General features: G+C 40.6%; 3 protein-coding genes across 7 annotated transcripts in view; 2 read left to right on the top strand and 1 right to left on the bottom strand.

The window, feature by feature from the left end:
- ext1c (exostoses (multiple) 1c) overlaps window positions 1-7,362 on the bottom strand; it is a 104,589-nt gene extending 97,227 nt beyond the window's left edge. The window contains exon 1 of the mRNA XM_033637238.2: window positions 7,146-7,362. The gene's annotated coding sequence lies outside the window, so the exon portion shown is untranslated. The remainder of the gene's footprint in view (window positions 1-7,145) is intronic.
- Window positions 7,363-9,727: 2,365 nt separating this feature from the next.
- Window positions 9,728-14,631, top strand: LOC117263651 (putative thiopurine S-methyltransferase). 5 transcript variants are annotated; one of them, XM_033637243.2, is made up of 9 exons: window positions 9,728-9,810; window positions 10,805-10,930; window positions 11,089-11,181; window positions 11,356-11,488; window positions 11,781-11,833; window positions 11,929-12,003; window positions 12,161-12,246; window positions 12,393-12,437; window positions 14,273-14,631. In XM_033637243.2, exons 2-9 carry the CDS (start codon window positions 10,833-10,835, stop codon window positions 14,389-14,391), a joined length of 702 nt encoding a protein of 233 aa, XP_033493134.1. In that variant the 5' UTR covers window positions 9,728-9,810; window positions 10,805-10,832; the 3' UTR covers window positions 14,392-14,631. The 5 variants fall into 5 exon arrangements, with proteins under 5 accessions (XP_033493134.1, XP_033493133.1, XP_033493132.1 ...); XM_033637242.2 differs by lacking the exon at window positions 9,728-9,810 and adding an exon at window positions 9,933-10,080 and having other exon boundaries at window positions 10,808-10,930; XM_033637241.2 differs by lacking the exon at window positions 9,728-9,810 and adding an exon at window positions 9,956-10,080.
- Window positions 14,632-15,594: 963 nt separating this feature from the next.
- On the top strand, window positions 15,595-26,394 carry ppp1r36 (protein phosphatase 1 regulatory subunit 36). The gene is made up of 11 exons (XM_033636173.2): window positions 15,595-15,873; window positions 16,109-16,173; window positions 19,240-19,323; window positions 19,506-19,642; window positions 19,906-19,975; window positions 20,083-20,181; window positions 20,367-20,501; window positions 21,118-21,160; window positions 21,818-22,047; window positions 24,428-24,628; window positions 25,886-26,394. The coding sequence occupies exons 1-11, from the start codon at window positions 15,844-15,846 to the stop codon at window positions 26,175-26,177; spliced, it is 1,386 nt and encodes a 461-aa protein (XP_033492064.2). The 5' UTR covers window positions 15,595-15,843; the 3' UTR covers window positions 26,178-26,394.
- Window positions 26,395-26,925: the final 531 nt, after the last annotated feature.

Genomic DNA, 26,925 nt, shown 5'->3' with positions numbered 1-26,925 from the left:
GTTTCATTACAACTTTAAAGGGCTGAACGTCTTCATTCAATGTATTCTAATTCTCTAGTTCGACTTCCTTTTGAATACAGTCCGATCTGAAGGACAGGGGAAGGTCGGCGCTTAAAAGGACAGGAAAGGAACAAGTCAAGGGGAATAAAAGCAAAAGATGAAGGACATTGAAGGAGAGAATGACAAGAAGGAGAATTCATGATCAATATGTCATGGATGACAGCTGGACCCAATCCCTTCACTTCCTGCCCTCGATCTCTTCCCCTCTGAGGGCCCTAAGGGCTTCCCTCAACTGTTTCTACCTGCTGTGAGGTTTCCACAGGATTGCGCTATTAAGTCATTCTGGGAGATGGAATTGAAATTTGTCATCCCATCTGTCTCCCTTAAATTGTGTTTACACAGCAGCTTATTCAACTGTGGTTATGCAGGCTTTGATAGAAAATGAAAACTGACGTGCTCTGAAATGGATGTCACTGATGATGGCCTTCTGCAGGAAATTCAGTGTTTGTCAATTTGTGTTTTTCCACCAAATGGGAGATTTCTTATAAAGAGATTTCTGCCTTTCAGGGACAGATTGGCTTTTCCCTTGTTTGTTCAATTTGCTGTTTTCTGGCCACAGCACCAGTGCTGAGCACAACTGACATTGTAAACGCTCAAAATGAAATCCACTACCATTACAGTCATTCTCCGGTAGCCGAGTCATTGCTACTGTAAGAGAAGCAGCAGCGGCAGCAGCAGCATTATTGTCTAAAATGATTTGGCTTGTGACATAGAGCAGGTTGTAAATTGACACTGGATGGGCCAACTGCCTGCTAAAATGATATTTCCATTCCTTCCCAAATGATATAGTTAGCTTATGAAGACAGTCCACCTGGATGATGGATGCCTACCCTACGCTGACACAAATCCTCAGTGATTGCACTGTACAAATACCAGTGTTCAGTGGTGGCAGGCCTTTCAGTGACTATTTGTGGCTGTGAGTGCCTGAGTGTGTCTGAACTATACTTATACACACATCTGGCTTGTGTGTTTTTGCTGGCCTAAAGCTGGCGACATATTAGTTCAGCAAAATGAAGTGTTCTTAGGAAAACACAAATCTTGTGGTGAGGTGAAAGGCTTGGTCGAGCTAAAATTAAATCCCGGACTCTGTCATTACGGGCCTGAGAGATGTGACAGCGTGACCGTGGACCAGAAAGATAGCCGCACTGTGTTGTTTGTGTTATTGCAGTGGTTCCAAATCTTTCCCACTCGTGACCCCTTAAAATGCAGCTCAGTCTGGCTGTGACTCCTCAGTACAGGTGGAGTAAGTCACCGAATCGAGGCAAGTTTGACATAAGAGTCAAGTGCAGTTCAATACTACAGGTCCCAGATCTATGGAAGCAGTAAGTGCTCACTGAGAAATACAACAGAAAAGTAACTGGTGCATCTCTTTACAGTACAACCAAACACACTCACATCGTTTTAATAACTCAGACCCTTGTTTCACCAGATAAACAGTTTTAACGCGAAGCAGCAGCAGTGTGAAATGTTGGCTTTGCATTAAAGGCGCTGTATGTAAGAATGTGGCCAAAACGGTTACTGCACTCAAATTCAAAATACTGCCACGAGTCGTGTCCGCCCCCCCTCCCCTACAGATTCAAGGTTGCTGGACAGTGGCACGCTGGAGACTGATTTGTTTGCCCACAGGCGGCTGCCGTGGCAGGGCCGCGTCACCGCGTCCGTGATCTTCAGTTTTCCAGCGGACCATTCGAGCAAGTCCGGCTTTTCTGCTGCTAACGCTGTTACTGGGATACAGCTCATGAGGAGCCGGCTGCTAATGCTATGTACTGGGACACTGCTAATGCTGCTTGCTGTGCTGCTGTAGCTCAGTCATAACTGTAACTGATGCTGAGACTCTACTGACTGCGTGACTGGTAGACAGCAGTGGGTGGTGCAACAGGCCAAAACACAAATTCAAAACATAAACATGATTTGCGGACCGTAAAATATTTTTTTAAATTCAAATATTCTGGCCGTACTATTGTTGTCGGTGAGATCAGTATGTTATATGAACATTATTCCTTAGTCTCTGTGACATATTAGGAGGATTTTATGACTATTTGCTTTAGATTTCTTACATATAGCTCCTTTAACAGTAACTTAAAGGGTAACTTCATTATTTTTCAGCATGGACTCTATTTCACATTCTTTGTGTCTAAATGACTAATGGAGAAAGCTTTAAAAAAAAAATCCATCCAGTATTGAGCAAGACAGCAGCAAAAGTAGCTGCAGTGGAACTACTTAGGGCATTTATGCACCTTCAATTTATGTCCACTAACAGCCACTGACAACATTGTGGAGAGGGTCCTATATAGATAGACGATTTTTGTTATAGAGTAAGATCCTTCTTGTTTAACCACAGACACCCTTGAAATCTCCATCGCCAAACACACCAGACTTCACTTGATTTTAGCGTGAATAAAGTCAGCATATTTTTCACATGTAACTGGGTGAATTAAGGGTTAATTTAAATCAAAAGAATTGGTCATTGTTGGAACAGTGGAAAGATAAAGCAAGATGTTTTTGTGAGTTTTATTTTGTTTCTGTAGACTTTGAATGAAGTGTATTTGAAGATAATAGAATTACTGTTTATATAGAAAGAGCGTGGTGGGTTCCTGGTTAAACAAAAAGGATCTTACACTTTAATAAAAAGTTTAATAAAAAGGTCTCTGTATTTATTCTGTCCATAATGTTGGCAGACACTTACAATAATCTGAGCCTGTCAGTGGCAAAAAACAAGCACTTTTAGTGAACCTAAATTGACAGTCCACAATTGCCCATCAAAGTTACATTGCAGCCTGTTCCACCGCGAGTTTCAAGCAATGCTTTCTCCATTAGTCACTTAGACACAAAAACATGGGGAAATAGGGTCCAGGTTGAAAGATACCCCAAGTTACTCTTTAATATAGCTCTGATTCCATCTAAACAGAGTGAACACACACCCCATGCTTCATTGTTTCCTGTGAGTCACTCGTGTGTGTGTGAGGGCAACTTGAATCCAGCGTGGTAACGGTGGACTCCGACACTTACAATGAAATCAACCATATATAAATAGCGTAAAAAAAATGGGTTATCTTATGGATATTAACTTTGAGAGCCTGAAGATTAAAAAAAAGTACATTACAAGCAAAAAGCAAATATTGGGAAATAATGACTTTTGTGGCAGATATAGATATCTTTTTTTTTAATCTAACCTTTTTGTCATCTCATGACCCCTTGGGCAGGTCCTGACCATCATGTTGAGAACCACTGTGTCCTCGTTTTAGTCGCCACAGGGGCAGTCTAGCTAGAAACTTGTGTGTATGCCCTGTGTGTTTTTATTGGCGTGAATGGCAGCATAATAACATGGTTGCATTCTCCTTCTGACTGCGTACAAACCCAGCAGGAGTCCCTGAGTGTGTGAAGTTTGTCTGCCCGTCTCTAGTCGTATCACTCAGTCTGTGGCAAACCAAAGAAAACCCTGCCGTGGTTAACAAAAAATATATAGGGTCTGTCTCTCCTGACAGACCTGCATTAAGAGCTTGCAACTGGGATGTGATCCATGTTCTATTTTCTGTCCTCACCTACTGGTTGCCCTTTGAAATTGAGGTACTCTTTACACTCCCACACACCATATGCATATATAAGCAGGCACATACACACACGCATATGTGCTTTTGGGTCTTTGCTGAGAAAATTGCTTTTTACTGGATTAAAAAAAGAATCTCTGTGTCCACAAGCAGCTACTGAAGTATTTTTCCATTAAATCGACCACCTTGGAACCATAATGGCCATAAACTTGGTTCTTTTACAAGACCATTTTCATAATGTGGATAACAGCACATTCTCTTTCACCTTAATAAAACACAATAAAATAGTTGCTCCGCGTGGGCTGAGGGACTCTGACACGGTTAATAAGATGTTTACCTCAAGCTGAACGCCCTGCGACGCAACCAGCCTCCCAACCGTGCTCACATTCCAAACCCAGCATAATTACAAGCCGGGTTGATTAATTATGTCTCAACAATATGCTGCACTCCAACGCCACAAGGGCTAATTAACAGAATGAACAAGATGGGTAGGAGCAGTTATTAGGAGGTTCAAGCTCATGCTCTGAATTTGGCAAAACTGTGTACAGTCCAAGAAAACCAGGACAAAAGACATGCGGACCACGCTGTATAACACAGACAAAGATCATAGCCAACACTAGCACACAGCTCCGAGCATATAGAGTGGGAAAGACACTGATACAGCAAGTGCACTGCTCTGCGTTCAGGGTGCCCGGCTGTGCACCTGACAACACACACAGCGTGTAGTGAAATCCATCTGCCTTATTAACTGGTCCTGCTTGCAGTGCATCGTATACCTGCAACTCATCTTATCTCTGCGGCTTCGGCCTGGAGGCATTCCTATCGCAGGACTTAGATCAGATCGGCCTATAAACAATCTGACCTTGACAACACAGGGATGATATATGATCTGACCCTGGGATAGAGAATAAGGGGCATATTCCAGACGGGGGTTCAATTAGTAGAGCGTCCCTGACATCTGAGATCAAAGCAGTAGTGTTTGCAGAATATGGCTTAAAAAGATTAAGGATCTTATGAGGAAAATGAATTGATTTCAACTAATTTTCTCTCTCTGATCATATTATGTAAAAGACAAATTGTATAAACACTAATAATTTGTATACCCTTAATGCCATTCTTTTACTCTCTAAATTTACATATTGTACACAGGCACAGTGAAACAGTGCATGCCAATACATGATCACTTTGCACAGTGATCCATCAGGGTTAATAACGTTCAAAGGTTGCACACTGATCTTCCCAAACCCCTCTAATGAATGCTGTGGTTATGGAAATGCCCACCACATCTGGAATATGAATATTGTCTGTATTGGCCAATGCTTCGACAAGAAAAGATTTGTGCTTCTCTTAATCACCAGGGAGGGTATTACAGAACCATCATGAATGCAAAATCCCATTAAGGCGGGGGGGTTGCCATTATAATAAAGTCATTTCATAAATCAGATGAAATCCATGTACAGCTTGCCATCAGGATCCAGCCTCCCCAGAGAGCCTTTTCTGCGCATCCATGATAATGGCAGCACTTTATTCGGGATCACTGAAGTCACTGTCTTTTTCATAAAAAATAAATAACTCGAGAGTTGTAATTAATTGCTGCAGTGAACTCTTGCAGCCTTGTTTGTTTCTTTGGGATTCATTAATACATGGAGCACTTAGTAGGATGTGAAAGCAGGTAGTGTTCTGCTCTTTCCTGAGCTAGTAGCTAATATATCTTGAATGCAAGAGAGGCATCTGAGACAAACAGAAGCCAGAACAAAGCATTCTTTATTTGGACTGCATTGAGAAGATACAGCCCTGTTGTGTATTTCTTTTTAATGTAAGGTGTTTCAAAATAGCTTTCATGTGTATGGAAAATTCCCCACAGCTCTCAAGAAACACTTAATTTATATTTTCAGAATTGAATATGATTTTGTTTTGCTGCCTGGCTGAGGACTTTAAAGGGAAGATGCCTTGTACTGTCACCGTCTATGTGTTCTGTTCACTATCTTCATCAGTACATCTTGTATTTCTGCAAAGCATATTAATACTTTACAGTGAGCTTGAAAATTAAAGTGATGTTACTTACACGATCTTGCACTCAGACACAGTATGACAGCTGAACTAGTGGCAACATTATTTAATATTCTTGGATGTGGCAGAGTAATGTGCAACCCACAGCCCATCTGAGCAGTGGGAGAAGTATCATCTGCCAAAAGATCTCAACGTGTGCTGAAGATTTTCCTAAAGCTCCAACAGTTAATTTAAGGTATAGAAATGACTCAGATCATGCACAATTATCTACAATAACGTTATACTTACAGTTAATCATTTAGGTCCATAAATGCATCCCTCATACAGTAACACAGCCACAGTATTTGAACGCTACTTTGTCTAACGTGCGGCAGTTTCACCATCACAACATGCTGTCTAGTCAGCCTACCAGAAAAATAAAGAGATCCGTTGCAGGTGGTGCAGCAGGTTCATCCGGTTCTGAGCTGGGAGGTTCAGACTCTCAAGACCCCCTTAAGCACAAACACCACAGTTGCGCACTGAACTGTTGAGCGTCCTGCTCTGGCGGCGCTGCTACAGCTCAGTCCGCAGATGACACAAGCTGTAGAGGCTCTAAACACCAAGCTCTCCTCCTCGCGGGAAGACCCCGCTCTCGATTTACGAGCCTTCCAATATGATTAAGTTACACGGCTGACAGAGCGCAAACATACGCACCGTCCGGATGCGTCCATAAAAATAATGAGGCGGAGTGTCCCACTGCCCCCTCGTGCCTGTCCTCCAAATTTCCGAGATCTCTACTCGCCGATATGTCGGGTTCTCATTTATTATCCAGCATGCACCTCTCATTCAGAGCACCATGGACCGCACATCATCACTCTGCTGCTCCAGCAGCCACCTGGATTTACTGAAACAGGCTGCGCCTGTCAAATAGGCTAAAGGCTGGTAGTCTCATGATAATCCAGTGGTGAATTAAAGTGCCCCTGTTGCACTTCCAGTGACTTCAGGATATAGTGACCTTCTGGCACTATTATACAGCTACTGTACAAGAGAAGGTCTTCTAGTTTTGCTCCTTTGTGTGATAGCGAGGGCTGCTTCCAACACTTCCAATTCCAATCTCAACATCTGAGCAGTGTGAGTGACAAAGGTGCGCATCTGAGCGCCGTGCAAACAATACATCAGGAGCTGATGGCAGTTAAGGCTGCCTTGAGGTGGAAAAATGCACTTTATATAAACACCTTCCTAATTTTACCATCGTAACCCCTTATTTCAGGAGACAATTAAGCGTTTCGCTTTATTTTGTGAGCATGAGCTTGGAATGGTGATTCATGCCTTTAGACCAAAAGATAAGATCCATATGAGCCAAATGAGGAATAGTTTTAACTCTGAACACAGAAAATGTGAGCTATACCCTCAGCAGACACATCGGTCCATCCCCAATTACTCAGATGCATCTACAATGAACACAGCCTCTAAACATAGACAACAGAAATCACCCAGTACGATCCCCGCTGCGCCTTGACTTCTCCACGACAGAGAGCTTGCCCTTACCGGGTGGCGAGCCAGGCTCTTCCCCTCTCTGGTAATTTTCCTTTTCACACCACGGCCGGGCATTTGCGAATCAATTCAGCGTGCGAGCGCAGGTCTCCCCGTCGGGATATGAATGATGAATGTGCGTGTTAAATTGTCCATTTTCCATATCCACAACAGTCCACACACGACCCGCCCCCAGGCGGCAGTGATTGGTTCAGAGGCTCTTCGACGTCTTCGTCGCACCGTAAAGAAAAACACACACATCTGGATGCGACCCCGCGCAACTGGAGCGCTTGGAAACACCGAATTACGCACAGGAATTGAACCGACAAGGAGGGGCGTCACATTTCTCAAGGCCCCTTTAAATGTAGTCTGCTGTTGATTGTGGCTGAACATAGAAATCGTGTCACCTTTGCGGAAAATGTGGTTTCAGATTCATCAATGTAAATAATGGGCCACCGTTATGGTGATGGTTTTGTGGGAGGACTTTGTTTTTTAGCAGCTGACTCACAACACAAGACGTTACGTGTGTAAGCCAATAGTGACGAAAATAGGATATGTTCACTATCACTGAAAATAAATTACAATTAAGTAAATTAGGCTACAATTACGTAATAGGCTTCATTATGTTGGCAACACAAACACATACGCGCTCCACATATTTAGGACCTGCAGGGTCCAAAGAGACAAATCTATGTGAAGAATCAATGCTAGGTTGTTTTAAATACACCACTAGCAGCAGTATTTTTATTATATACTTTATATATTGTTTTGATGTCGCGAGTGTCTTCCAAATGCTACGTGACTGCCTAATTACCACGCATGTGCATGTGTAATTGGGTACAACATGGTGATATCACGGGAAACAGAGCTCAGAGTAACAGAGCGCCTCAGTGCCCAAGTAAAGTCGGCATTTCTGGGACTCTTGCGCCGCCCAGTGGCCGGATAAAGTAATCCCCCTTCCTTCCCTGCCCTCTGATTTCACATTGTCTTGCTATGGAAGAATATCTTATCTGTGGATCCGTCTCCTGGCTCCGGCTCAGCGCTGAACCGAATCAAGTGTGGAGGCAGGCGAAGGCTGGGCAAGCAAGACTAATCACTGAGCAACAGCAGAGGCTCTCTGAGGATTAGTGACAGCTGTCACAGGCTCAATGTACTTTCTTCAGGCTTACACAGAAAAGGAATAAATGTCAGAAATGTTAAAAATAATCATAAAAAAATCGTATGAAACCCTGACAGATCAAATGAGGGCTACATATATCAGCATCATCATCATTATTACTTTATATTTAATTATTTATATTTCTAATTATTATTATTGCTGTTATTACAGATTACAATAACCATTTCATCAAGTTGGGGCATTCACATTTAAGCTGCTGGAGCCACTGAATGTTTGGCATTTTTGCCCCCTGCCCCCCCAAAAAGTTAAAAACTTGAATGACTAATCAGTTATCAAATCGATGCTTTTCTGTCAACTGACTGTAGCCTATTAATTATTTTAACTTAAAATTACAGCACAACACTTCTCTGCACTACAACAAATATAGCACTTGCCATGATACCTCCTAAGCAAACAATTGAGGACTGAGGAAAACCATGCAGTGTGGTTAAAAGTTCCAGAAGAAATCTATCAAGGTTAGTGGACTGGGAGTTAGGATTTTCTTTTTAATAAAACTACAGTTCACAAGGTCAAGAGTGAACTGTCAAGCTCTAACAAGGTTACTGTGCTTCAGGATTTTGTATTTTAGTCCAGTTTAATTTGAACATGTTCATAATACACGGATGATTACATTGATTAGATTATTCTTATTGCAAATTATGCATTCATCAATATCTGGTTTATTGACAAGTATGTTTTTAAATTAGGCTAAAGGAATTTGCTTTTGTGTATTGATGCATATTAACAATAAACATAATTGCAGAAAATGAAAATAAAAGTAAGAACTACAAAGTCAAGAAACATAGATACAGAATAGAAAAAAAACCCAATGAACAAATAATATTAAAAAATATGTATACCATGTGTGTCTGAAATGTAAAAGTTATTTTAAAAGAAGATGTCTATGCAGAAATGTGCAAAATATTAACCAGGGGGTGTGCAAAAGTTCACAGTATGAAGTAGAACATTTGCAATGTAGGACCAGATGTTGCCACAGAGACAAAAGTCCAAAACGTGTGCATTACTGTAACACATAGACAGATCATTCACGGGATCTGATGAAGAAATATATTACCATAAGAAAAATATGATGTCTAGTAGTGAACAAACTAACCAAGTAGTTGGCATTGTGAAGTGATAACCACAGAGCTGTGTGGACAATAAAGTCTGAAATCAAATCAGCGCAATAGATTTGCTTGAAACCCCGTGGGGACCTCATTTGTGGACCAGCGGTCAGAGAAAAAAACAAAAACAATTAAAGGTTATATAGAGCAGTGGGGTGTGCTTTGTTCTTTACTGGTTGAAATTATAAGTGTGCTCATAGTCGTTAAGCCAAAGGAGAAGCATTCAAAGTCAGGTAATGTTATTAAATCGAATGATTTCTCATGTACCTGAAAGCAGCATCAGGCTCCTCCCAAACCAGAAGTACAACCGGTTACGATGGTACTTTTAATCCCAGAATTTTGCCTGTCAGGCATGCTTTGTGAAACATCCTGTCACTTTCGCCAGCACACGGGAGAGGTGAGTCCTCGGAGCTTACTGCCAAGCTTTCATTTTATACCCACAGCATCATTTTTTCCCTAAACCTAACCGATAAATGGCTTTCTGGCTGAAAGCAATGAAGGAAAACTTCTCTAAACAGTGAGCAGGAAGACAAACGCTTCGCCTGACAGACGTCACTCGGGACAATAAATACACACATTATTATCGATTTTGATTGAAACTGTTGTGTGTACAAGAGTGCTGCTGCTGTGTCGCTGATCAAACATTAGTTGTCTTCAGTCAATAAAGGTACGCTCTTGGCTTCGTTTGACAAACATGCGGGATTCAGGGTGTCTTTTAAAAGTACTGTGGTTGGTTTTATGCCAGGCTGCTGCAGGGTAAGCGTGGACGCGCGTGACATCGTAATGTGTAATATAATCGCTTCTGATCATATTGTGACATGTCTGATTGATTTCAGCGTTAAAATCAGAGTAGTAAACTAATGTATCTACATTAGAAAAGACTTGTAATGTTATGCAACTCGTTTGGTAATCTCCCCCTGACGTCAGAGTGTGATTACTCACGTGACTAACAGAAATGCTGTATTACAAGAAGCTGGATCAGATAGTCCTGGCGTTTAATTATACAAGCTAAAAGCTGCAACATTACAGTTTTGCAGTGTATTTGCACATTAGAGGGCACCTGTTACTCTGTGTATATGCACGTGACCTTTGCCCTCTGTCCTGTGTGCTCTGGCTACAGCTGATTCTTCTGTAATCATCTACCAGTAGAGTCAGGTGCTCTTGGGTCAATATGGATCCTGGTTTTATAACCCCATAAGCTTGTTGCTTTCTAAAGCCTTGTTTTGTCCCATCAGTTTTCTCACATGCATTCATCATGCAGCTGTATTGCTTATTTTTGGTGCAGAAATGACTGACTGTGTGCATCATAGTACTCACCTCTGTCTCCAGCTACATATATGAACACTCTTCTCTCCATTCTTTGCTTTCTCTCTGTCCGTGTTATCCTCCAGTAGTTGGGGTCAGGCAAATATAATCAGCATGCTGGCACCACAGGCGGATCGGGTCATGGCACTCGGAGAATGGGAAGAACGCTGGCAGGAGCAAAGGATTGGTTTCCATCAGCCTCAAGTACACAAGTAAAGGCCTCACTTTTTATTAACCTCCTCAGTGGGATAAGGGAAAACAAAAGTTAAAGAAAGATATCAGTATAGTTGTACGTGTGCTGAGTGGTTTTCATAGAGTCATAAAGTGAGGGGGTGATGAAATCCTAACTATTGTTGTTTCTTTTTAACAGGATGCTGGAGGCCCATATAGATAAAGTTCTTGCTGGACGGACAGGAGTTCGCTTCTTCTTCCCTCTCTGTGGAAAAGCTGTAGATATGAAATGGTATGGAGCTCCTCCTATATCCACTAAGGAAGACTGCATTTTTGTGTTTACATTGTCAGTTATCCTTTCTGCTAAAAAAAAAAAACAGCAGTTCCTATTAAAAATGTAGAAACATCCTAGAACGAAACATTTGCTCAGCGTGCTCCTAAATTATTTCCACTGTGTGAACCCCAGGCTGGCAGACATGGGCCATTCGGTGGTTGGGGTGGAGATATCTGAAAAGGGTATAAAGGAATTCTTTGAGGAGAGCAACATGACCTACAGTGAGGAGCCTGTCCCTACCATTCCTGGAGCAAAGGTTTACAAGGTAGGAGCTCAATTAAACTAATCAATTTGGTTTAAAATTTAAAAGCAAAAAAAAAAAAATAACAGGAATACTGTAAGGGTGGAATGGGTCTCATCACAGCTCTGCAAAGGTGAGCATCCTAGCTCAGTGTCTACACAGACTTGATACATCATCATACTGTACATCATACATTATGGTATGCTATGACAAATGACAGTAGTAAATGGGGCCCACATGTAGGAACAATAGCTGGAAAAAACATGTTGCATTTACACAGACAAAACTGCAAATCTACACTGTCTTTGTTCCACAGAGCTCAGAGAGGAACATCTCTCTATACCAGTGTGACCTGTTCAACTTCTCCAGGTTAGTGAACTGTTCATGTGTTTATCCCTTTTTTAAAGAAGTGAAATTGCTTGCCTGGGTAAATGTTTAACACACCCTGTTTTCCCATTTCACAGTTCGATTGAGGGTCAGTTTGGGGCAATTTGGGACAGGGGATCTCTAGTGGCCATCAACCCAAGAGACAGAGAAAAGTACGGCGAGACTGAGCCCTCCACTGAGATTTGATATTCTTTTTTAAGGCTCAACATAGCTGATTCAATTTATTTTAAAACATGAAATGAAATTAAAACCTCTTGGATTATCTATTTGAATGTATAATTTAAATTCTTCTCTTTCATAATACCACAGGTATGCTGCTCTCATCATTTCTCTGATGGCAAAAGACTGCAGATATCTTCTGGACACGTTGTTATACAATCCTGAATTATATAAAGGTAACTGTCCATATTGTGTCTAAAACATCGGGCATTCTGTAGGGAGAAATACATATCCATGGTTTTAAAACCAAAGAAAATAATGATTAATTTTGCATGTTAAAATGTCTGAGTGTTTGTATAAGATATTTGTGACTGTCTTTCAGGTCCTCCCTTTCTTGTGCCTGATGAGCAAGTGAAGAGCCTGTACGGTGAGTGTTGCTCACAGTGATATCATATATATATATATATATATATATATATATATACACAGTACAGGCCAAACGTTTGGACACACCTTCTCATTCAATGCGTTTTCTTTATTTTCATGACTATTTACATTGTAGATTCTCACTGAAGGCATCAAAACTATGAATGAACACATGTGGAGTTATGTACTTAACAAAAAAAGGTGAAATAACTGAAAACATGTTTTATATTCTAGTTTCTTCAAAATAGCCACCCTTTGCTCTGATTACTGCTTTGCACACTCTTGGCATTCTCTCCATGAGCTTCAAGAGGTAGTCACCTGAAATGGTTTTCCAACAGTCTTGAAGGAGTTCCCAGAGGTGTTTAGTACTTGTTGGCCCCTTTGCCTTCACTCTGCGGTCCAGCTCACCCCAAACCATCTCGATTGGGTTCAGGTCCGGTGACTGTGGAGGCCAGGTCATCTGCCGCAGCACTCCATCACTCTCCTTCTTGGTCAAATAGCCCTTACACAGCCTGGAGGTGTGTTTGGGGTCATTGTCCTGTTGAAAAATAAATGATCGTCCAACTAAACGCAAACCGGATGGGATGGCATGTCGCTGCAGGATGCTGTGGTAGCCATGCTGGTTCAGTGTGCCTTCAATTTTGAATAAATCCCCAACAGTGTCACCAGCAAAACACCCCCACACCATCACACCTCCTCCTCCATGCTTCACAGTGGGAACCAGGCATGTGGAATCCATCCGTTCACCTTTTCTGCGTCTCACAAAGACACGGCGGTTGGAACCAAAGATCTCAAATTTGGACTCATCAGACCAAAGCACAGATTTCCACTGGTCTAATGTCCATTCCTTGTGTTTCTTGGCCCAAACAAATCTCTTCTGCTTGTTGCCTCTCCTTAGCAGTGGTTTCCTAGCAGCTATTTGACCATGAAGGCCTGATTCGCGCAGTCTCCTCTTAACAGTTGTTCTAGAGATGGGTCTGCTGCTAGAACTCTGTGTGGCATTCATCTGGTCTCTGATCTGAGCTGCTGTTAACTTGCAATTTCTGAGGCTGGTGACTCGGATGAACTTATCCTCAGAAGCAGAGGTGACTCTTGGTCTTCCTTTCCTGGGTCGGTCCTCATGTGTGCCAGTTTGGTTGTAGCGCTTGATGGTTTTTGCGACTCCACTTGGGGACACATTAAAAGTTTTTGCAATTTTCCGGACTGACTGACCTTCATTTCTTAAAGTAATGATGGCCACTGGTTTTTCTTTAGTTAGCTGATTGGTTCTTGCCATAATATGAATTTTAACAGTTGTCCAATAGGGTTGTCGGCTGTGTATTAACCTGACTTCTGCACAACACAACTGATGGTCCCAACCCCATTGATAAAGCAAGAAATTCCACTAATTAACCGTGATAAGGCACACCTGTGAAGTGGAAACCATTTCAGGTGACTACCTCTTGAAGCTCATGGAGAGAATGCCAAGAGTGTGCAAAGCAGTAATCAGAGCAAAGGGTGGCTATTTTGAAGAAACTAGAATATAAAACATGTTTTCAGTTATTTCACCTTTTTTGTTAAGTACATAACTCCACATGTGTTCATTCATAGTTTTGATGCCTTCAGTGAGAATCTACAATGTAAATAGTCATGAAAATAAAGAAAACGCATTGAATGAGAAGGTGTGTCCAAACTTTTGGCCTGTACTGTATATATATATATCATTATAATAAACTATAAATTAACCACAAAAAATGAACAACACTGTGGTGCTGTAGAGAGTGATACTTGAATAGCTGTTAAACTATAGAGGCTGAGATAAATGTGGTTTTTTTATGGTGCATTTCTTCTCCTCAGGCAACGGCTTTGATATAGAACTGCTGCAGTCGCTGGATGCCCTGACAGACCGAACACGAGCCTGGGGGCTGGACTACCTGACTGAAAATGTACACCTCATCACTCCGAGGACCATTTAAAAACTAACTTGCAAGTTAAGAGAGCTTAGAGAAGCAGATCCTGGTTATTTTATTGCAAACACATCATGTCATAGCCATTTTTCATAATGCTTAGATATATTTTTGATACAGTTGCAATGTGGGGGGAAGTTAAGGTCCATGGACATAAAATGTACCCTTTAAACTCTTGATTTTCCATAAAGTCTGTAAGAACTGTAAGATACATTTTTTATGCCTGACAAAATAAAACTTGTTTTGTAACAAGATGTCCATGGCCTTTTTAAAACCAGTAGCTGTTGTGTATTACTGACAATATTAACAGTTGGTAATAGATTTTTTACACATTTTATAATAAAACTTACAACAAAGAGATCAGAAAAGCAGGTGTAAGCTCTAAAATTCAGACATCAAAGCAAGGAGGGAAATTGTATGATGCTCATAAGAGTTAGTTTTTCATATTTATATAGGCTATATCACACATACGTACTGCCAATCTAAGTTTCAGGGTATTAAGACAGATACTAGATGCAACATAAATTGAATTCTGTGCATTTTTGGTTTGAAAATATGCTAGTAGGGGTATGATTTGCCTTTTACAAGTCAAAGGCAAGTTAATAATGCAGAGCAAATCATAGTCACCCCTGCCTGCTCTAAACTGCAGGTTTATCTCAAAAGTAGTGTTTTCAAAAATATTGATTTATCGATATATGCAGATTCTGAATATTTTAAACCGTTTCAAAAGTTACTTTCTGCATCATAACACTGGCACTAGCTGCTCTTTCTCACTGTGTTATTGTTAGTGTTATTATAGTGCTTCTGCTGTTCTCTGCTGTTAACCAAAAAAAGAAATGGTGTTGTCATGTTACAGCCGTTTTACATTTATCATTTAACATCACTTTTAACTGGTATACCCTCAATGTCACCTTTTTCCTCATCATAATGAAAATGCCATTGAATATCAATATTTTTCAAGGTATTGTATTGAAGATAGAAATTCTAATATCCTGACAACACCACTTATAAGTCTGTTATACCTCTTCAAATAAAGTTTAAAGTCTTAAATACTTCATTGTAGATTCAGTCCTAAAACAGATGAACTCAAGTTTTTTTATCCTTAGACAAAAAACAGTTTTTTATGAACCCTTCATGAACAAAAACCCATTACAATAAATGCTAATAGAACCATTTGCATACTTTTACAAGTATTTCAAGTCACACCTATAGAGCATTTATTCAGGACCCCTCTTACAGCTGGGATTTTCTGAGACCCCAAGCAAAGGTAATGTGTGACTTTCTATATAGGAAAGTGATAATAAACAATTAGGAAATGTCATTAAGTATCCAGCGTCAGCGGGCAGCTCCCTCCCCCCTCCATGTTTGCTGTCGCCTGGACACAGAGCCAAACATTAGCTAACGGTGAGGAGGAAGCAGCACGAGCTAACCCTGTGACAACACAAAGTTTTGTTCACAAAAATGCTGAAATATCCCGAGGAGCAGAGTAACGTAAGTTATCACGTTGATAAATACGTACTTAAAAAGTGTTAAAGACATAGTTAAAGACGTGTTCTGTGTAGTAACTAGCTAACGTTACTAGCTAACCTATGACCAGTGTTTGTGCTGTAATTTTAACTTCACTGATGTTAACTGTGTTATTAGTAACGTCAAAAGGCAGTGTATACAATTCATTTTAAAGTTACACAAATAAAGGTCTAGTTGACATTAAAGGCATACCTTTCAGGTGGGTGTCCCGCCTATAGGCCGGTGGGTGTGGAGTGATGACACTGGGACAGTGGAGTTTGTCAGGTGAGCGCAGCTGGGGCTAATTAGCATCCTGCACCTGCACGAGACGTCCTTGAACTCACGCGATGATACAGGCCGTTTAATTGCCGTTATATTCAAAGGACAACAGCTTTGGTCCCTGTTGAAGGGGAACACCACCGAGGGTAAACGTCCCTATGAAGCCCATGTACCATATAAGCCCACTTGTGACTTCAGTAAAAAAAAAAAAAAAAACTACATCACCTTTGCTGTGTCATGGTTCTTCCAATGAAGCTGCTTGTTACATAAACTATACTCTTATTGTAAGCCAGTCAGATTTGTCGATATTGAGTTATTAAAGCACATGTGTGACATGTGCCTGCTGCTCCCAGAAGAAGTTGCAAAAAAACTAAAGTGATTTTGGTGCCCTCAGAAAACATTTTTTTTTTCCATATTTCTACTCCTGCTTTTGGCAAGTACTCATTTGTTATCAAAATTTAAGAGATTAGTGCTTTGAATAAAACATATGTTAGAATATTACTAATTAGAAATATTTTCTTTTGAAGTCAAAATATGCCTTAGCATGCTAGCAAATAGCCCACAAGCTGCATCAATACAGTCGCTGCATAGCATTGTTCATTGCAATGACATAAAGCATGATAAGCATGTATAGTTTAAATTTTTGTATGCAGAATATATTATTACACTGTTAAATAGATAATAAATGTGTATATTTATCTTTATTTATTTATTAGTTAACATTTTTACCAAGTGGGCTTAAAGGGGACAAGAGCAAAAAAATCACACCGTTTAGGGTGGATGTAAATGATTATAGTTGATTACTTCAGTGCATGATCAATTGATACTTTTCATGTTATGTTAGTGCAGCATATATAGATTTATCCCATGTAGTTGTTTTTTAATGTCATGTGTGTAGAATAAAATATTCTGACTTTTAACCAGAAATTCACTTATGTTCCCTTTAAGCCCACTTGCTCCCATTAAGCCCACTTGACTGTGTTTCAATGGAGATTTTCTCCCTTTTGACTTTTGAACCATTTTCCTGCCTAACTTTGACCTCACCTAATCAATCAGCTCCATAATTCAGATAATTAAATATCATTATATCATCATTTATTATCCTTAAAATATTAGTATTGAACCTGGAAACTGTTTTTCTTTTAATCATTAGGTATTCAGAAATCTTGATAAAAACATCTGCACTTTCAACCAGCTGGCTGGACCAGAAATTTTGGCCAGTTCTAAATGCCAACAGTACAATGTATGATAGAGATACAGACAAAATGACAACACACATTGAAAGATGAAGTATTGAAGAGTAATTTTCATTATAATTTAGATTTTGTTCATGAGTAGTTTTTTGGCTACATTCCAAAGAAGACATGTTGTAAGTTTAGCTTTTTCTGTGTTGACAACACAGCAAAAAGGCTGATCACGCCTATTTCAAATGCCATTTACAGGCCAGAGGACAGGAGTGGAGAGAAAATGAAAATAGCTATTGAGAGCTAAGAGGTTACAGATTTTGTTTGGTTTGGATTGTTAAGATTTTTAAATATATATATTTATTTGTCAGCAAATCATGAAATGGGCTTGTTTGGAACACCCATGGGCTTAAAGGGTACATTAAGTACCTATTAAGCCCATGCCAGACTTTTGACATATTTTGACAAATTAAAGATTAAAAACATTAAAAATTGGTATACATGAATTATTAACACTTCAAATGAGAGATTAGACTATCATTTTAACTCAAATGTTCTTACTTAAATTGGGGCGGTATATATTAAAAATGTCTGAAAAGCAGATTTGGTGGGCTTAATAGGGACGTTTACCCTAACCCTAGACTTTCATTATGTTATTTCCATGGTCTAGGAAAATTCTGTCAGTATTTGTGAACATGAGCTACTGTTCTGTCAAAGCCACAAACCAGAGAAGTGAGTCTCAAACTTGTGATGTTGTGATGTCATCAAGTATAAAGTCCGGAGCTGCTCCATAGACAGTGAATTGGAGCCTGACAGGTAAAGTGAACAACACTGATCATCTTGTTACAATGCAGTGTTCTGTTGGGAAACCTTGGGTTCTGATGTTTGTGTGGATGCCACCTGACACGCTCCACCCACCTAAACAACAGTGCAGACAAGGCACCTCCCAATATGGCAACGGCACTCCCCAGTAGCTGTGGCCCCCCAGCAATTCAGTGCACCATGCCACACCACAAAAACTGCTCAGGAATGGTCCTAGGAACGTGACAAAGAGGTCAAGCTAACGCCCTGGTGCCAGACACCAAGGGACACCCTCCAGAGGTCTTGTGTCCATGCCTTAACAGGTCAGAGACAGGTCTGGATCCAAGGAGGACCCACCCTGGATTGGGGGTACCTCTGGGGTACCAACACGTCCCTCAAATGTTTGATCAGGTTGGGATCTGGGGTATTTGGAGGCCAGGTCGACGCCTCAAGCTCTTTGTCCCGTTCCTCAGGTCATGCCTGAGCAGTTTTTTGCCATGAGGGGGTTTATTTTGTCTGCAACGTTGTTCAGGTGGGTGGAGCGTGTCAAGTAGCATCCACATGAATGCCAGGACCCAAGGTTTCCCAGCAGAGCATTGCACTGTAACAAGACGATCAATGTTATTCACTTCACCCACCAATGGTTTTAATGTTTTGGCTGATTGGTGCACATACGCCTACACCAACATATACACTTAAACACATACCTGTGAGCATGCATACATAAACACATGGCTGCAAATACATACACAAAGCCGAGGAGCAAGAACTGAAAAGGCTCGATCACCTTTTATCTTTAACCTGGACTCTAGAACACTTAGAAGGCCCAGACCAGCAGACCTTAGGGATTTAATATTCTATAGTCTTAGACCATAGAAGTAACATGTATGAATTTTGTAAATGGGCGTAGTTCCCTTTAACTTCCTGTCAGCTACCAAGGAAACGATAAAATTAGTTCAGTGTAGTTTCCTTGTCAGCTACTGCATTAATAAATATTCCAACAGGAAATACAAAGGAAACCATTTACAATGTTATGTTGTCAAGTTTGAAACAGTCTAAAAATTCCCCCTTTGTTTTTGTTTTTTAGTTCTGGTCCAACAGAGGAGGGCGTTTTGAGGAAAAGAAGGCAAAGTAATGTCAATTTCAATGATCTCCAGCAGCGATCAGAGTGGTACGCCTGGCTCAACAAACAACTCTCTGGAGTCTTTAAATATAAATACACTTACACACTTATGCAACTGTGTTTATGATCACTAGAGAGACAGGAGAAATGAAGCCCTACAATCAGCAGTCTTTTTGTAATTGCACACAGCATTTTGCTCCTCACATTCACAAACTGACCTGTTTCCTCAGGTTGGCTGAGGTCTGCACTCTGAACGGTAGAGGGCGCCAAAGCATTAGAAAGAGCCTGAGCCCTGCTCATCTGAATGCATATAGGGCCTCGGTGATGAAGAGTCAAGGGGACCGCATCACCACTGATGATGTTAAACGCAAGTGCCAATATGTTGTTGAACTCATAACAATAATGACTTAGTCAGTTACTCCTCTCTGTCTCTTCTAGAATCATTGGTAATTGCTGAACGGATTGAGGTTGTTACAGTTAATTAAAACGAAATAAAAACCAAAATAGGTGTGAAAAAACATTTTAGTCAACTGAAATAAAAACTAGACTTTAGGAACAATTTATATTTTTATACCCAGTGGGTGCCAGATGACCTTTGACCCTGCTGTGACAAAGCTCTCTCTGTTGCAGGGGTCGCTGTCAGTTTGCTACAAGAGAATTACTCGCTTCCCATTCCATTCTGCTTCTTGGCTATATTGAAGTAAGCAATACAAAGACATGTTTCATACATGCATACAGTTTCCATTGTTGTACACTGCATAACAAGATCCGTCATGCATCGATACTAAATGCTTTTACTGTGTCCAGGAGTAAAGAGCTGGATGAAGTTTTAGCCGCCCTTCTCCTTTACCTGTCTTATTTCTTCGAACTGAAGTCTCTGGAGAGTACATCGCAGTCATTGATGGCGTATGTATGCTGAGAATGAAATACTGTTGTTTATCATACTATAAATTGCCATCATGAATGGTACAGGCTAGTGATTATTACCTTTAATGTAATGTTTTGTTATTTTTTATCATAGTCGCTATCTGTTTTTCTTCCCCCTTTTTTTATCCACCAATGTCTCACTCCCTTTCTCACCAACCTGCCAGTGTAGACATCACCTCAGAGCACAAGATGATGATGGAGACTTTGGCCAAAAAGGAGATTGCTCAAAAGAAGCTGGCTGTTTGCTACTTCAGCTTCATCATGGACCTGGAGTTGGAACAACAATCGTCAAATCACAAGTGAGTGCTTGTTCAGAGTTAGAACGGGTGATAGTCAGAGCAAGAAGTATTCTTTCTGCAATATTTTCACTCGGGTGTAGTTACATTCAAGCTGAAAATCAAAGATAGAACAGGAGTTATATTGATCAGATCTGTTTCATTTGTGGAATTCAGGAAAATCTTTATAGTATGTATACTTTGAAGTGTTGTGATCATCTGAATGCCACTGTACACAAATAGGTATCATCCAAAGTAACCTTATTTTAGTATCAAATTTTAGCCTTGTACTTCCCTGGAAAGTGCTGTCTTGTCCTGATACAGTTGATGGACAGTAAGAAAAACAGGGACCTTAACTTTGGATACACATACAGTATGTATGCACTATGTAGAACTCAGATACTGTGCACCTTTTGAATTAAATTAAACTGCAAACAACGTCTCAAGCACACTAGATTTTTAATTAAAGTTGGATCTTTATTTCAGATGTTTTTAATGACTTGTTAACTTGTTGTTGGTCACGACTTGATATAGCTCTCTGCTAGAAAAACATCATCATTTGGATCCAAAATGTTTGATCTAGTGCTAGAATTACCATGTCTGCCATCAACAGAAACCAGGTTCTGATATATTTTCACAGGGGCCTGATGTTGTCAAACAGTACAGAATGGCTGCTGCATGCGGTAGGTGCAATAAGACTCCTACAATGTATTACAAACATAATCATCACCTTAATTGCAAACGGGCTGCTCTAATTAATCCAGTAAACCAATCCACTCATTTAAAAAAAAAAAAAAGATAAATCTGACTCATAACTGACCTGAAATTTTTTTCCCTCGCAAAACCAGCCAGTCGAAACATCCCAAACTGCATTGCCTCACCTGCACCGAAAAAAATGAAGCCTTCAGCTGGTCAGAGTGAGGGCCAGTTCACCATCTGTGAATACAGACGGCAGTGAGCAGAACAGAACGACATTGAGTGCTGGTTATGCCTGGTGGCCTTAATGAATTAGTTAGTGGGAGGAGATGTTGACTCAACACAGGTGCTTTGCTTTGACAGGTTCCCCCCAGTATTTAGCCAGGTGGGTGGACAGGGAGAGAAATATCACGCTAGCAGCAGCAGCCCACTGCCTGCTCTGTATGTGGCCTTTTTTAGGATAGACATAGCTGACCTTTTGAAAACACATAAGAATAGGCAGCCATTAGAAATAAAACAAGTGAATAATCATTCAATGAATCCTTGAACAAAATGAACAGATTACTAACTATTGAATTAAGGAAAGAGTAAAAAGAACTCTCAGTGACACTTGTCACTTTTTCCCTGTCACCCTCTGTTTCTAGTGCTTGTACAGCTTTTTCTGTTGTGCTGCCTGGGTGACGTTTGGCAGGAAGGACCTGAGGGACATCCAAGAGGAGGTGGGGCGTCTTTTGTACTCCGACACCTTCAACACAGCAGTGAGGAAAAGGTCTGATGGGGCCTCAGGAATGACCTTCGCCGACGTTAATGGTTCAGTGAAGACGGGAGAGGCTGACCCCAAGGAGACGGGAAGTAATAGCACATTCAAGCACAGGTATGTTGAAGCACAGTAAAGGTTGGACAGAGGACAGGTGGGTTGTTAGAGCATTTTTGCTATAAACAGCTGCCTGCGCTGCCACAAGCATTTCTGATGAGAGTGGTGAAGTAAAACAGTGAAGTTACAGACCTGAAAAACAAAAGAATTAGCTAAACAAAGCTATAAAGCTACATAGAGCTAAGGGTTACTGACAGTCCTAAGTCCCGCCCCTTTTTGCTCTGTGCTCCAATAAAATTAGAGCTCGCTTGGAACCTCACTCAGCTTAGGTAGATATGCTATGTGCTAGGCAAATCTATATTAAAAAGAAATTAAAGATGGTTTAAAGTTGTGGCTGAGGGGCCTATAAAAGTGATACTTGACACATAACATTGGCGTCACAATGTTCACGGACACATTACGTTGTATAATCACATGTGAAGCAAGATAATAGCCAAACACTAGCTAACATAGCTAGCTAATGTGGCTAGCTAATGTAGTTAACTGCTATAGCTACATCAAGAGGAGTTAGCCTTATGTGAAGCAAGATAATGTTAGCCAAACACTAGCTAACATAGCTAGCTAATGTGGTTACCTAATGTAGCTAACTGCTAAAGCTACATCAAGAGGAGTTAGCCTAATGTTGAATCACCAACGTTAGCTAAGTTTCCTTCCTCCTTATTTCTGTGGTAAGGTAAAAGAGATTTGGAAAAGGACAATTCGGTTGTTTGCGGACATATTTTTTAAGATGACATAAATTATCGTAAGCCAGAAAAAAAATCAAGGCTAACATTCATTTGTTTATATTACATCTCTAAATGCCCAGACGCAACAAAACAACATCAAAGAACTAATGGTGACGGTGTCTCAGCCAAAAAGTTGACCAGAAAGACTACAGCCAATGGCCAACTTGCACATAGGTTTTGTGCCTGTGTTTGAGAAAATAACTCCAGCAGGCAGTGGTTATCTGTATTCATCATTCACAAAAAGGAAACTGGAACAACAATAACAACAATACAAACAATTATAAACCATTTCTGCCAAAGACCTCAATAGCTAAAGAAATCTTAATATAACAAATTTGTTTTGATCTCTAAGTATAGCCTTCATTTGCTTTCCCCACTTCTGTTTCTCTTCTTGTGCACTGAGCTGAACTGCCAATCAGGGTGATTTAATTCACAGATGGGCTCCGCCCGCTCTGGCGCCGATTCAACATGCTGACTTGGCTGAAAAACGGGGGACTAGTGTGGGACACACAGCAAAAACTAGGGTGTCTGACGCTCACAGACAATCGGACATTGACCAACCAGTGACCGTCAGTTCAGTGTGTCAGGGCCCTATGGCTGTGTGCCACCCCAAAGTAACTAACTATTGGTGCTATTAAATATACACACCGTCTAGTGTTCCATTGGGAAGCTAGTCTAAGCTTGTCTAAGGGGGGCGGGACTTTGGATTGGTCAGATCTCTGTGGGCACATCACTTCTAGCAGCGGCAACTTATAGAAGCATCATTTGATCTATTGTTAATGTAAAAAAAAAAAGATTATAGATGCTTTAACTAATATTTTCTATTGTCTAAACACCAATATGTTCAACTAGTCTGACCCTGCTTTGACATTTTAAAGAGTAAATAACTTAATAGCTCCGGCAGTAGAGTTGTCTGTTTGACGGATGTCATGTCAGACCTCCAACTGGAATATGATGATTGATGTCGACAGATTCATAGCTTTGTCCGATAGGAGGGACGCTCTCTGACAGCCTGTTTTATGTTGCTTTGCTGTGTCTGACACAAGATTGGCAGTTGTGTAAGCTGTCAGAGGCCCAGTTCTCTTTCCTGCTGTCAGGTTGAGACCAAACAATCAAAAGCTGGGCTCGATGCTTGCTCCCCTCCCGAGGGTGGACATACACAACATGAATCGGAGTAGCGTCATCACTGCTTCCAGCTGTCTTGCAGACTTTGAAAAGATAATAAGAAAAAATCCATTACACCATACAGTATATTTTTTTGTATTTGCACCTGGATATTGAAGTTTGGCAGCTTTCCTGGTTAATTAGTTCTGGATATTTGTTTTAGTTTCCACCATAATTACTATGACACTATGGAATATGAGTCAAATGCTTATACAGCTGTTGTCTGTGCATGAATGAACTACTGTACTTTAGTATTATAATATTTGGTTTAACTAATGTAAAACAGGAAAAGATTAAGTTTGTTCTCTTTTTATTCTACCAGTTGAGTAAGTAAAATGCTTTAAGATTTGTACACACTCATGCTTGATCTCACTTGTTGCTCTCTGTGTTCCTTCAAATATGTCTTTTTTACATTTGCATGTTTCCCTATGGTATTTATAAATTCATGCATTCTTTTGTGCCCTGCTGCTTGATCTGACTTTCTCCCCCAGAACGTCCCAGAGGTGTCCGGCCCTCAGCAGTATAGTTAATCAGCGTTCCCCACTGATGGTATCTCTGCTGCCCTCGCCCAAAGAACGATCACCCCATCTGTTCCCCAGCAGCCGGGCCAGGAGGCAGAGCCCGCCACAGGCCGAGCACTGTGACACCAAGGCCTTGACGGAGCAGCTCAACGAGCAGCTGGCCAGTGTCAGGTGGTGTAAAACATCACAGAATATGTCACATATACAGTAATACTGAGGAGGTTTGATCAAGGGTATGATGGATCTGTTTCATGACTGCCATATAAATAACACAGACATTGGGCCACCCCCTGCACCCTCTCTCCTTACATTTATGTGGAGGGTCCACCACATTAAGTGCCATCCCAAACCAATTAGCAGGGAGTGGAGGTTGGTTATAAAACCCTCCAACAGCGAGTCTACATCAGTGCTGACTTACTTAGCATGCGCAGTGTTGTGTTGTGCTCGTCATGGAAGCTGCTCTGTACAAATATAGGGTCTGTGCAGCTAAAAAAACAACCTGCTCAAACTAAGGTAGACACTTAATATTGTCAGGCAGCAACTTAAAGATCACATCGTATTTAGGATCAAATTAACCCTTTTATAGTGTAGAAAATGGTAGATGTGGTCATTTGATTGTAAAGCTTTTCAATATCAGAAAAAAAGGAGAAGATATTTTTACAGAAGAATAAAAAGAAAGACCATCTTACCATCTAAAAAGCTTGGGAGTAAGTATTATTATTTTATTTAAGCCTTTTTAAATTGACAAAAGGATAATACTCAAAAATTCAGGTCAACAATAGCAGCACATTTGAAGAACATAAAACAGAACAAGTTTTATTTTTCTCCATGGTGAAAAGTGACAACAGTTTCTAATTCTGCTGGAGAGAGTTTGTTGTGAAGCTCGCTGCTGTATTTATACCTTACACCTTCATGAGGGGTACTTCATTCAGCTTTGAGTGTGACTACAGAGTTACACTCTGTGGCAGCGTGGGAGTAGGGAGATTCTGGTTTGAGAGAGGCCCGAAAATATTCCAAACAAAACTCACTGAAACATACCACTGATAAACTATGATCTTCTCAAGCGCTCGTAGCTAACTTGTTTGCGAATAGTTGTTCACTTGAGTCATCCATGTGAGGATCCCGTTGGTGTTTTATTTTGGGCATTTTCTTTCAAGTTTGGTCCAACGACTTCAAAGAAAGATGTGTTTTTTATCGTTCAGGATGCTTGACTTTCTTGACCAGCCACTTGCTGGTCCACCATCCAACCAGATCTTTAATTAACTGAAAGCATAAAACAATTCATAGACTAATATGTCTACGTATGTAGCGTTATTGTGTTTATTTCATGTATGTATTTGTGCCAAAATTGCAGAGAAATGACTTGAGTTCTCTGGCTTACTTACTTACCTTTCCAGCTTTCTTTCTTTCCTTTCCTCCCCAAATCAGCTTTGGGATTCTTGGCAAGCCGTTGAAGCACTTAAACCGCAGTACCTTGATACCCAATGGAGAACAGAAAAACAACCGAGGTGAGGGTGACAGCCGCGACCCAGAGAGTGATGTTAATAACAACAGCGAGGATCATCCTGGCATCCACACTGGAGGTAGCAGGTCGTCCTTAATGGGACCCAAGATGACAGGCCTCGCCAGATACAGCAGCACCACCCACATAAACACCAGAAACTCTACAGCTACCGTCCCTTGTCACACTGACTGTCCCTTGTCTGTGACAAGGATGTAGTTGGAGCACGCTGTGTCACTCCCACTAACCTACCCGACTAATTTGCATGCTACCAAGGTATGGGAATTAGCTATCAGGCCACTATGTAAACTCTTTTTTCATGAGGCCTACAGATGAGCTAGATCTTAAAGAAATTATCAAAAACATGAAAAATCACATACAGCAGGGCTGCCGGGATATGCAGTAAAATCTTGATAGCTATAAAAAACTTCACTGTAAAACCGCTTGCTCATTGTATTGATTTGTCTTTACTTCATGGTGTTGTGCCAAAAATGACCAAAATTGCCAGAATCATTCCTATTTACAAAACTGGTGACAAAAATGATATCAGTAATTACCATCCATTCTCTGTTTTACCAACTTTATCTAAAGTACTGGAAAGAGTTGTGTATAATAGACTAAGTGATTATTTGGATAAGCTGCATATAGTTCTCAGTATGGCTTCAGCAAAAGAGTTCAATATGCATGGCTATTTTAGATCTCATTGAAAAAATGAACGATGCAGTTGTTAAGGGAAATTGTGGTGCTGGCATCTTTTTAGATCTCTCAAAGGCATTTGACACAGTTGATTTTGACATTTTACTGGGGAAATTGAACCATTATGGCATTAGAGGAATGGCACATAGCTGGTTTAGAAGCTACCTTTCTAGTAGGCAACAATTTGTAAATATAAATAACCAAAAATCGCAAAATATGGATATCAAATATGGAGTCCCCCAGGGTTCAATTTTAGGGCCATTACTCATTC

Source organism: Epinephelus lanceolatus, chromosome 16 (genome assembly GCF_041903045.1).
Source record: "Epinephelus lanceolatus isolate andai-2023 chromosome 16, ASM4190304v1, whole genome shotgun sequence".
NCBI classification, from domain to species: Eukaryota; Metazoa; Chordata; class Actinopteri; order Perciformes; family Serranidae; genus Epinephelus; species Epinephelus lanceolatus.
Note: the sequence above shows the minus strand (reverse complement) of the source record. Positions and strands in the feature narration are given on the sequence as shown.

Coding starts and splice junctions, on each gene's coding strand:
- LOC117263651 (XM_033637239.2), top strand. CDS start 10,108: ATGCGGGATTCAGGGTGTCTTTTAAAAGTACTGTGGTTGGTTTTATGC. Junction 10,170..10,804: donor TTATGCCAGGCTGCTGCAGG/GTAAGCGTGGAC, acceptor GTTATCCTCCAG/TAGTTGGGGTCAGGCAAATA. Junction 10,931..11,088: donor CATCAGCCTCAAGTACACAA/GTAAAGGCCTCA, acceptor TCTTTTTAACAG/GATGCTGGAGGCCCATATAG.
- ppp1r36 (XM_033636173.2), top strand. CDS start 15,844: ATGCTGAAATATCCCGAGGAGCAGAGTAAC. Junction 20,182..20,366: donor ACATCGCAGTCATTGATGGC/GTATGTATGCTG, acceptor CCAACCTGCCAG/TGTAGACATCACCTCAGAGC. Junction 24,629..25,885: donor GAGCAGCTGGCCAGTGTCAG/GTGGTGTAAAAC, acceptor TCCCCAAATCAG/CTTTGGGATTCTTGGCAAGC.